Here is a 12,276-nt window from a genome sequence, read left to right as displayed (position 1 = left end):
AAAGGTTGGGGGTAGTGGTAGAAGAAGAAGGAAGGGTAGGTAGGATAACAGGCAGAGGATAGGTGGACAATCCACTCTCTCCTCATACCACAGCAGGGTCTTTTAGTAAGATGAACTGAGGTGTTTATTTCTCTAACTTAAACAGCACACCTGGAACACACACAATATCAAAACCCAGGTTAAAAGAGGAAGGGAAGGAGGAGAAAAGATCGCCCAGCCCCGATTCTGTTCTAAACAGCTCATGATAAACACACCATACCATGCAGTGACCACTGAGGCTGATGCCATTCTGCCAGAGATTGACATGAGGGGATAAGGGGGGTGGGGGTGGAAGTATTTCATGATAACTTGCTCCCTCTGCACTCGGCCAAGGGAAGGGGGGAAGGGAGAGAGGGTATGGGGAGGGGTGTTGGTGGGGATAGATGTCATGGAATGGGGAGGGAGGAGAGTAGGGAGGTAGGAAGAAGGGGTCCATCAGTAAGCAGTGTGTCCTGGGAAAATCCCACACTTCCACCATAGGCGCCTGACACACTATAACACATGATAAACAGTATCTGGAAAATTCTGTCAAAAGAAAGAAAAAAAATGCAAACAACAACTTGCAATGACATGATTGTTTCATGTTTCACCATGAACAGTGTAGGAAAGAACTGACATGCTTTGCTGTGGTTAAACCATCACCTGTCAGCAATGGCATAGTGGACCTCGATTCCATTCTTCATGAAATTGAAATGTGTATGGTTGACTGTCACTCCACGCACACACACACACACACACACACACACATACACACACACACACACACACACACACACAAATGAATAATACATGAATAAAACAAGCTTTCAAAGAGTAGAATCACGGACACAGACATACATGTATTTTTCAATCTTTCTCTCTGACTGCAAGCATGCATGAATGTATCATTTTACACAATTTTTATCATCATCTTAGATGAACAGACTATAAATAAATAAACAAAACGATTATTAAAACATGTAACATTTTTTGTATCATTTTACACAATTTTTATCATCATCTTAGATGAACAGACTATAAATAAATAAACGAAACGATTATTAAAACATGTAACATTTTTTTATTCACAAAATACATTTCAAATGTATTTAGGATCTGAATGTTTATTCATTTTCTTCTGTACTTGTGTGTGTGTGTGTGTGTGTGTGTGTGTGTGTGTGTGTGTGTGTGTTGTGTTGTGTTGTGTGTGTGTGTGTGTGTGTGTGTGTGTGTGTGTGTGTGTGTGTGTGTTGCGTGTGTTGTGTTGTGTTGTGTTGTGTGTGTGTGTGTGTGTGTGTGTGTGTGTGTGTGTGTGTGTGTGTGTGTGTGTGTGTTACACCCCACTTGTGATAGTGTCCATCGCATGCAACAGACTACAAAACTTAAGTCCAGTTCATGATCCGGGCAAGAACTGTAACAAAATATACAAACAGCCAGTCTAATCATGAGTTGGAAGAAAACACATCATACACCAAATGGCATTAGTGTTGTGATGGATTTGATGCTGACAACAGCACAAAGCTGTACTGTACTGGCACTGTAATGGGGAAATAAAAATAATAACTGTCTGGGAATCGATCTGAACTGATCAAATGCTATGCACTTGAAGCTGCAGATCAATATTTCTGAATCAGATTGCAGTTTGTTAGAACACAGAGTATTTCTGCATGAGATGTCATCGCAAAAGCAATTGCTTATCAAAGAGGTTCATTAATGAGTGAAACCAGATTTAGCATGTTAACAGTGCATGTCATTTCCATGACAAGTCATGTCGTAATACTGATATATAACTTTAGAGGCATTCATTTAAGATTGGTTCTGCATGTGGCTCATTGCCTATTTTATCCATTAGCAATTCAAATGATGCATACTTTTACCAGGGGGTGTAAAGTGTAACTGTGTGCTTTGTGTGTGTGCGCACACCTGGGCATACATATGTGACTGAATAGGTGGCGATGTGTTGAAGGAGAGAGAGACAAAGGAATCTTTTTAAAAATTATGCAGTGTTGGGGCACGTTTTTTGGTTTCTTCATTAAATACCTTAATTCCCCACTCCCACCCCTCATTAAAAAAAAATTTTAAAAAATGAAAGGACACTGACATCTTGTGAACAGAAACTGGCTATTACAAATTCTATGAATTAAAAACAAACCAAAAAATAAATTAATTTTAAAAAAAAAACAAAAAAAAACTGAAACACATGACTTTTTTGTTTGTTTACAGTTAAATATAAAGAAAAGACTTTTCACATTGTATTGTTTTTAAAAAAATATAAAAAGTACACCCTTTAGCTACTCTTCCCCTTTGCTCATTTCAGAAGATAAATCAGAAAAAAATGACATTAAAACTGATATGTCTACACAGCACAATCATCAACACTGCCCTGAGTCTTTAGAACACTGGCCCGCAGAGAAGTTCCCATCACGTAGTTCCTGAAGCAGAGTGGGCAGCTGTGTGTTAATGGCCCTGCGTAGCCGGTCCATACTGCACTCCCCCCAGAACTCACAGTGGTAGGACAGAGGCCGGAAGTTATTGAGGTTGTTTTTGGCAAAAAACTGCTGATAAGTCTCAGGGGTGGGCAGGTCATGAACACTCACATCTTCATTCTGCAGCAGCTGGTTGTAGATGGAAAACTTTTTGGGGTTGGCGAGGATGTCCTGCCATATCAGGTCGTTGTTGCCAATCACCAAAGCTTTGTTGTCGGCAAAGGCCGTGCGGTAGCTCTCCACGCTGAGGGCGTGGAGGCGGACGAGGAAGGCATGGCGGCGTGTGGTGGCGATCTTGTATTCCAGCTGGTAGCGGAGCACCTGGTGAACGTCCATCAGCAGGGACGTCTCCTCCTCCTCAAACAGGGAGTGCATGGTTCCTGGCCGGTAGGGCTCTGACCACAGGGAGGCCACGTAGACACGGGGGGGCTCCACCTCATTGACCAGCGGAGCCAGGCTCCAGAAGAGCGCCCCGTACACACGCATAAGCTCCTGGGTGTTGATGGTGTCCGCCTTGTTCAGGATCAGCCGCAGCTTGGCTTCGTGGCCCTTCAGCTGCTTGAACAGCATCTGTACACATGCATCATGCACACACGTGTGTTTACGTACATGTATCTACTCACACACACACACACATGTGAACACTTACATGTATATACACACATATACACATCTCTTAATGTACATGTATCTAGACACACATACAAACAGACATGCACACATGTACTTACAACACATATTCTTACTAACATGTGTACAGACACACATACATGTATGTATCTATACACACACACATACATACACATGTACAAATACATGTATTTGCACACACAGATGTGCTCACAGACTTGCACAGACACAATGTGCTCACATACATGCACACATGGTCACATGCATCAAAATACACACATATGCTCAAATACATGCTCGCACACACATGCTCAAATACATGAACACACACACACCACATGTGCTCATTTAAATACAAACACACATGCTCACACACACACACACACACACATACATACACAATCATATGTGCTTAATTAAACACATATACATCCACATATACATAAAACCAGTGATGTAATACACCATTCGTGACAACTGGAGTTACAAAGTAAAATACTGAATGTATTGCCTTATATGATTTCAACATTTTTAGTTCATATTGTTAATTATATAAAACAGTCTTACTGGCTCATGCTGCATTTCATTCATTAAATTTTTGTTAAGTTTTCTGTTGTTGTAGTATCATCAGAAAAGATATATGGTGTGTACAAAAATCAAAAGTGCCTAATGGAACAAAAAAACAACAACAAAACGCACACAAAAACAAAAACCCCACAAAACCACAGTTGTACTGAAAATGACAAGCATGGGCATGTGACCAGAACAGTTTTATTCCTCATACTGAAAGTCAGTCTGGATGGAATGTGGCTATGGATGCGAATGGCACTCTATTACTGGAATGTGGCTATGGATGTGAATGGTACTCTATCACTGGAATGTGGCTATGGATGTGAATGGCACTCTATCACTGGAATGTGGCTATGGATGTGAATGGCACTCTATCACTGGAATGTGGCTATGGATGTGAATGGCACTCTATCACTGGAATGTGGCTATGGATGTGAATGGCACTCTATCACTGGAATGTGGCTATGGATGCGAATGGCACTCTATTACTGGAATGTGGCTATGGATGTGAATGGCACTCTATCACTGGAATGTGGCTATGGATGTGAATGGCACTCTATCACTGGAATGTGGCTATGGATGTGAATGGCACTCTATCACTGGAATCCGGCTATGGATGCGAATGGCACTCTATCACTGGAATGTGGCTATGGATGCGAATGGCACTCTATCACTGGAATGTGGCTATGGATGCAAATGGCACTCTATCACTGGAATGTGGCTATGGATGTGAATGGCACTCTATCACTGGAATGTGGCTATGGATGCGAATGGCACTCTATCACTGGAATGTGGCTATGGATGCGAATGGCACTCTATCACTGGAATGTGGCTATGGATGTGAATGGCACTCTATCACTGGAATGTGGCTATGGATGCGAATGGCACTCTATCACATACTCATAGATGTGGAAGTGGTAATGAATGTGACTGGCACACCTCAAGTTCAGAGCCAATGTCCAGCTTGGAAGGGTCGAACACCAAAAAGATAAGATGAGCACGGTCAATGAACCACTGGCAGACGTCATTGTAGGGGTATCCGCGAGCTTGCTGCTTCTTATTCTCTATGATACCCGGGGTGTCCACAAAGGTCACCCGCTCCAGCAGCGGAGATGGGTACTCCAACCCTTGAAACCGCTCCAAGAAATTCTGGAAACGAACGGAAATCATAATATGATGTAGTAGTAGAAAAGTCATCATCATCTCAGGGTGTAAGTTTTGTTTGTGTTTTGTCTTCAGTAAACACACACACACACACACACCACACACACACACACACACACACACACACACACACAATCACACCACACCATACACACACCACATCACGCCAACCACACATGCCAAGCTACACACCACATCAAACAACACATACAACCCAACATACATTCCACACTACACACACCCCAACACCCACATCCCACCACACCACACACACAAAAAGAGAAGGCAAAAGACTTTCAATCTTTGGGTCCTGAGTTTGATGCTGGTATCTACATGCGGTGGACTAAGGGTGGAGACTTTTCCGAACTCCAAGGTCAACATGTGCGCATACCTGCAAGTGCCTCAATTCCTTTCCAGTGTATACACATACAGAAGATCAAGTATGCACATTAAAGATCCTGTAACTCATGTCATTGTTTGATGGATTATGGAAACAGAAATATGCACACCCATGAAATTTGATTATGGCTGTCTATATGACAGGGTTAAGAATGAACATGGAAGTTGTAGCCACAAATGCAGAAAGAAAGCACTACCAACCTGGAGTGCCACAATTTGTGTGTGTGTGTGTGTGTGTGATATCAAGGACCTCTTTCCATTGTAAAAATAAATAGACTGATAAATTAATAAATTAATTAATTGAAATTTTAAAGAAAAGAACACCAGCATTATCCCTACAACCAGGAAATTCTGTGCAATATTTATTTTTATTTTTATCTTTTTACATCGCCCCCTTTGTCTCTTCAGGTGTTTAAAATTGCATGTGTTTTCATAACTTTGTCGAAAATGGTTTACGTAAGTTCCGTTAGCCAATCTAAATCATGTGAACTTTGCAGGAAATGGTTTACCTTATGCTATGGACAATACGGTGACACTATTTTTTCCTTAACTTCAAATCTGGCACACTGTGGTCGGTAAAATATAGGTCTGTTGGCTTTTGCCAGCCTGAATATACATCACTATTTATTTAGGCATGTTAACCAAACATCCACAAATGTCCTTGAGTGTTGTGTCAGGTACTGGCAGTTTTGAACATGTGCATGCTGTGGTGATGAATGCAGTAACATGGAACACAGCTGAATGGATCTACATAACATTCACTTAAAAGACACAAAATGAGACATGTTTTCTTACCAGACCAAACTTCTGAAGCGGCGTGTAATGCTTGGTTTTATCGGAGACTAGCTGAATACCTTTCACCATACGGGGAGCTGTGCCTTGTGTCACTACAGTGAAGTCGCTGGTGGTTGGTTCAGCCCCTAATAATTATAATAATAATAATGATAATAATAATAATGAATAATAATAATAATCATAACAACAATAACAATACAATAACACAGTTATTTTGCACTTTTAATTATTTCTTTACAACACACATCAGACACAAACTACACAAGAACACACACACACGCACACACACACACACACAGCACACTCACATACACACATGTATACAAATGCACGTAAGAAACGGAAAAATGTCAAGGTCATGATGGCTGTATATAAGGTTAACAGTTATGGAAGCGATAACGTGATGTTTCACAGGTATGTCATCACTGCCCTTCATCTGTCCTGGGTCATCCTTTCAAACTGCCCCAGGTGTGTTCCACCTGTTTGATGTCAATGTAAAAGTCATGCCAACAGGTGTTCTTTAGCTGGCCATATTTCCACCTGCCCTGGAGGTTTCATGTCAAAGCCTGTCAGAATATGTTAGATGCAGATCTCTGCAGTGGTATATGCACACAGTGATATGTGCAGTAAAACACAAAAGTCTGACATACCTATAACAACAAGAGTCCAACACAGTCCTGTAAAATACATGACCAAAACAGGAACAGCTGAAATACATGGGAGACAGTTACTAACCCGTATGAAGTCTCCATGTGGAATGTTCATTGTTCAGCAAGTAGTTGATTATGGTGGACTTTCCTGTACTCCAAGGGCCCAGAAATAAGATCATTGGTTTGGAGATCATCTCCCCCTCTGATAGACACAGTCAAACAGAATCATTCTTTATTATCTTCATCATAGTGGGGATAGTCTGTGATAAACAGATCACAAGCAGAACAGCAAATAATAGCATGTGATATAAAAACACTTCAAAATAATAGCAAGCCCATTCAAAACTTCACCTTTCCACAATTTAAAACACACTCACATACACAAACATACAACTGCACATATGTATGCACTCACACTGGCCTTCATGCACACACACACATTCATATTTGGCAAACATGATGATATCAAAGACATATGACGTTTCCAGGCTGGATTTCTGAGTCTTTTCCACAATACTGATGAAGTAATGTTGAAAGAGAAGAAATGGTCTCCATTCTGATTAGAATTTTATGTCCCAGAAACACATCCTGCACCCACCCAATCAGAACTGTACTGTATCATGTGATTACTTCCCTTGGCATACATGACTTTCTTGCAAAAATGTATAACACAACCAGTGGCTTGATCAGGGAAAACTGCACTCAAACTGGCACAAGCAGAGTGTCAGAAAGGTCATCAATGAAGGTATAAAACTCTTCTTTTTATAGCCCAGTGCTCTCACAGCATTCTCTTCTCAACACGCTTTCTGACTTAGGGACATGTTCAGCACTAAGGACTATTACTAAGCTTTGGTCAGGATCTGTGAGGAGAGGGATCAAGGAGGATAGATGCCATGGTTGGTAGTGGAGGGGGGAAGAAGGGAAAGAAGCTTCCCACCTGAGATGGCATCCCTGTTGAGGTCGACAAAGTTGTAGGCCTCTTCCAGGGGGCGGATTTGTTCTCTGTAGATCTGGAGTAATCGCTGCTGGGCAGCCTCTGACACAATGTCTGCAAAAAAGAAATGTATGTATATATTTGACATTTATTATCATTAATTATTCTTTGAAATTATCTTCTGCTTCCTCTTCATCCTTTCCATGAACAAACCTATCTACAAATGGGCTTTTACTTGTGTGCCATGACCCTAGGGGCTACACAGGGGAGTGTGTGTGTGTGTGTGTGTGTGCGTGTGTGTGTGTGTGTGTGTGTGTGTGTGTGTGTGTGTGTGTGTGTGTGTGTGTGTGTGTGTGTGTGTGTGTGTGTGTGTGTGTGTGTGTGTGTGTGTGCATGTGTGTGCGTGTGATGGCATGCGAACGCATGTGTATATATGTGTGTGTGTGTGTATGCGTGTGTGTTTGAATGACAGTAAAATATGTGTGTATATATATGTTTGTGTGCGCGCATGCGTGTGTGTGTGTGTGTCTTTGAGAGTGTGTGACTGTCTGTATAATACTGTTTAATACTCTTTGAGCCAAAGGGTAAGCACTATACTATATGTATTCACATTATTATTTTTTTGTTATTATCATAATTATCAATTAATCACCAGTTCCATCCCACACATTCCATCCCACCAAAGGACATAACAAGACACGATATCACATCATACTGACCCGACACATTTTCATCCAGCTGTAATACTCGCTTCATGTTGCTTCCTTTTCCTTGCTTCTCAGCAAGTTGCCCTGCAGAAGTAAAAGTCATGGCTGTAAAGACACAGCTACAGGTTATCTGTTTATTGCTATCCCATTATCCATGTTTCAGTGACACTACTCCAATGCCATATTCCTCTGAAATGCCCCATACCTGGGCTTTGGTCTTTTGCAGTCTCAGTGCTGGCAGTCCATAGGGAAATACCAATGTTTGGCAGCCATGAAGCCACACACCGGAGGATACCTGGGTCTGTACCACTGATGAGTCACTATGATGATGTTCAGTATAATGTCTCCTCTGAATAGTATACATGACATCACCAATACAAGCTAAGCCTCAAGTTTACAAAAATCACAGAATTGTATGTCAAGCCACTGAGTGAGAGTCTCCACTGATTTGAGACTGGCACAATATGTGGAACTGTGGCCAAGTGGAAATGTGCCAAAATATAAAGCAAGTGTCCATGAGTTTGGGTCCCGCACTAGATCAAGATCACTCCATCCCCCCAACCCTAATCCCCCCCCCCCCCCCCCCCTCCATCAGACCTTGAGTGGTGGTCAGGGTCAATTAAGATTCCACTCTGAATTCTGGTCAGGATTTTACTCATAAAAGCTTCTAAAAACAGTTAAGACTTCTGAAGAATCATCCATCTGACTTTTGAATGCAATTACTGTTGGTGCACGTTTTAGATGAGGTGACAGCTCATTCCATATGTTAGTATGGGTCTCTTTTACTGAAAGTGAAACAATACTTCCTTGAACCGGTAAAGTTCTGAGCGCTGAACAGTTTTCCCATCATTATTTCTTAAGTATTCACGCATCAGGCTAAGAAAAAAATAACCCCAACGTACATATATTGTACCACAAAAAGGTTTTTATGCAATATATTTTGTATGTTTACACCTCTGAGAGACTGAATTTATGTCTTGTCATCTTCAACGGTAAAACTGAAACTGAAACTAGGAAACCAATCCAGGAAGTTTTGAAAAGGTAAGTCGCACCTAAAAAATTATTAGCTCAAATGTTTACTTTGCTAGGAAGACAAAAGCAGTCTTACACTTCTATTACCTTTCTGATGCTCATTGCTGCACAGTACGATGCTTGTTCTTGCCATAATCAGGACACATCCAAATACAAAGCATACGTTCCCGAGAAGCGCCATTTTGCCGGATAGGCCGTAACGTCATAAATTACAACTTGACCTCGGCCTTTGACCGCGGTTTTTCCGGAAGTAGTGGTAGACGCGAGAAGAGTCTATGGTGATGGAAGCACAATAATGTCACATCAAGTTCGTGAAGATTCCAAAGTGGCTTGCGAATCAGGTAAAGCTGGATCACAGGCATAATTGTTTACGAAAAAAACAAAAACACTACTACAACAACAGTTCACGTTGTATGAATTTTCATTTTCTCATTTTTCTGCTAAGACAACAACAACAAAAGTACGAGTGGGTTTTTGAAGGAAAATGCGCATAATTATTGCATTAATAATAACACGTGGACAAGATAAACGTCATCCGTTCTAATATGTAGCAATGAAGATACTGATAATAACAATAAGTGTGATGCCCACTGACCAGTTTTGGTATATTAGATAGTTTTCAATCTTAGTCATCTGCGTCGTGCCAACTCAAAAGACATTTAACGACTTGAACATGGATATTTTTATCACATAATGAAAATTAACACACACACACACACACACACACACACACAAAACAAAAAAAAACACAACAAAAACAACAAAAAACTGTAAGAACAAGTCCAACTAGGAGTATATAATGAAAGTAAGCCACATTATACATTTTTAAGTTAGACAAGAACATATATGTATTACTTTTTGCTGGGTCTCATAATGCCTTATAATTGGTCACTTGTGTAATGTGTGGGCATTAAAAAGTCACAAAAAATGAACAAAGAACCACAGAACCTCATGTTCCTTTATTTGTATAAGTCAGGGCATATGTATTTGTGAGGGCATATATGTATATATATATATATATATATGTGTGTGTGTGTGTGTGTGTGTGTGCGTGTTGCCAGAAACAAACTAGTAGAATTTGACAGAAGAACAGAGTTTGTGTTTTGGGCACAGTATGTAGACTTACAAGCAGACATGAAGGAAACTGGACGACAAAGCTGTGTGTTGTGTAATCATTATACATCCCCACTTACACATGGTCCACAAAAACATTCCATGCAGACGTCAGTCAATAGACTGATACATGCCACACAGTGGAAGGTGGGAATGAGGATAACAGACCTTGTGTTCCAGGTACCCCATGAAGAATCCCCCCCGAACACATCATGGTGGGTAGGATATTGCCAGAGCAGCAGGAGCTGAAGGTTGGGGAGCTGACCAAGAAAGCTCAGAACAAAAGTTACTTCTTCACCTCTGACACTTACAAGGAGCGAGTCTTTGTACTCACCACCTGTAGTCTCCTCTACTTTACTGGCACTGTAAAGGTGAGAGTGTGACTGGTTGAAGGGGTAGATGATATGAACTGGGCTATGAGGCTGTCATTGCCGTGTGCAAGTAGGGTTTGGTATATGGAAGAGAGAGGGGGAGGGGGATTTGGGGAAAGTGAAGATGGAAGGGATACACACACACACACACACACACACACACACACACACACACACACACACATATGGAGTGATGGCCTAGAGGTAACGCGTCCGCCTATGAAGCAAGAGAATCTGAGCGCGCTGGTTCGAATCACGGCTCAGCCGCCGATATTTTCTCCCCCTCCACTGGACCTTGAGTGGTGGTCTGGACGCTAGTCATTTGGATGAGACGATAAACCGAGGTCCCATGTGCAGCATGCACTTAGCGCACATAAAAGAACCCACGGCAACAAAAGGGTTGTTCCTGGCAAAATTCTGTAGAAAAATTCCACTTCGATAGGAAAAACAAATAAAACTGCACGCAGGAAAAAAAAAAAGGGTGGCGCTGTAGTGTAGCGATGTGCTCTCCCTGGGGAGAGCAGCCCGAATTTCACACAGAGAAATCTGTTGTGATAAAAAGAAATACAAATACAAATACATTCATACATATATGTATATATATATATATATATATATATATATATATATATATATATATATAATATAAATCCCATGTATGTATATATATATATATATATATATATATATATATATATATATAAATCCCATGTATTTGGTGAAATTTAGTTCCTGTGAATAATGCCAGTCTGGTAAAGTGGAATTTTATGGATGGTAACTTACAAGAAATCTTACTTCCATTGCATGGGGAGAAAATGTGATTGTTAGCAACAATTTCCATCACCGTCACACCACCATCAACCATAACAAAAACAGCTTGTGTTTTGTGAAGGGTTGGGGGATACTTGCACATGTGTGATTGTGTGTGCATGCAACATATGTATCCCTTTTTTATTTTCTCCGGTTTACAACATTTGGTATTGGAATGCGACCTGTGAAACTGTGTGTGTGTGTGTGTGTGTGTGTGTGTGTGTGTGAGTATGTGTGTGAGTGTGTGTGTATGTATGCGTGTGTGTGTGTGTGTGTGTGTGTGTGTGTGTGTGTTGCCAGAAACGTGGAGAGCTGAAGGGGACGATCACTCTCACAGAAGTCCTGGCCGTGGAAACTCTGGAAGACAAGAGATCTTCATGTGGATTTCAGGTTCGTCTGTTGACTTCCTTTCCTTCTTGTCTGAAGTCTGTCCCTGTGGTGTGTGTGTGTGTGTGTGTGTGTGTGTGTGTGTGTGTGTGTATGCATGGTATTGCATTTGTGCATTGGTTTGTTCATATGTGGATGCTACTAAGCTTGCTTGCCTTTATGTTTGTGTGTAAGCATACGCATTTGTGTTTGTGTGTGTATGTTTGTGTA

The 12,276-nt window shown here is 41.1% G+C and overlaps 2 protein-coding genes across 2 annotated transcripts in view; one reads left to right on the top strand and one right to left on the bottom strand.

Annotated features, from left to right (window-relative positions):
• Nucleotides 1–1,301: 1,301 nt before the first annotated feature.
• Nucleotides 1,302–9,583, bottom strand: LOC143298725 (sarcalumenin-like). Its single transcript, XM_076611645.1, has 7 exons — nt 9,473–9,583; nt 8,366–8,437; nt 7,650–7,760; nt 6,798–6,914; nt 6,063–6,187; nt 4,644–4,853; nt 1,302–3,074 (listed from the first exon to the last, which is right to left on the bottom strand). Exons 1-7 carry the CDS (start codon nt 9,564–9,566, stop codon nt 2,391–2,393), a joined length of 1,413 nt encoding a protein of 470 aa, XP_076467760.1. The 5' UTR covers nt 9,567–9,583; the 3' UTR covers nt 1,302–2,390.
• Nucleotides 9,584–9,619: 36 nt separating this feature from the next.
• The window catches only part of LOC143299213 (uncharacterized), a 19,826-nt gene continuing 17,169 nt past the window's right edge, over nt 9,620–12,276 (top strand). Inside the window, exons 1-3 of the mRNA XM_076612405.1 lie at nt 9,620–9,726; nt 10,679–10,869; nt 11,980–12,069. Coding sequence (XP_076468520.1) covers nt 10,711–10,869; nt 11,980–12,069 — 249 coding nt within the window. The 5' untranslated portion in view covers nt 9,620–9,726; nt 10,679–10,710. The remainder of the gene's footprint in view (nt 9,727–10,678; nt 10,870–11,979; nt 12,070–12,276) is intronic.

This window comes from Babylonia areolata, chromosome 24 (genome assembly GCF_041734735.1).
Source record: "Babylonia areolata isolate BAREFJ2019XMU chromosome 24, ASM4173473v1, whole genome shotgun sequence".
NCBI classification, from domain to species: domain Eukaryota; kingdom Metazoa; phylum Mollusca; class Gastropoda; order Neogastropoda; family Buccinidae; genus Babylonia; species Babylonia areolata.
Note: the sequence above shows the minus strand (reverse complement) of the source record. Positions and strands in the feature narration are given on the sequence as shown.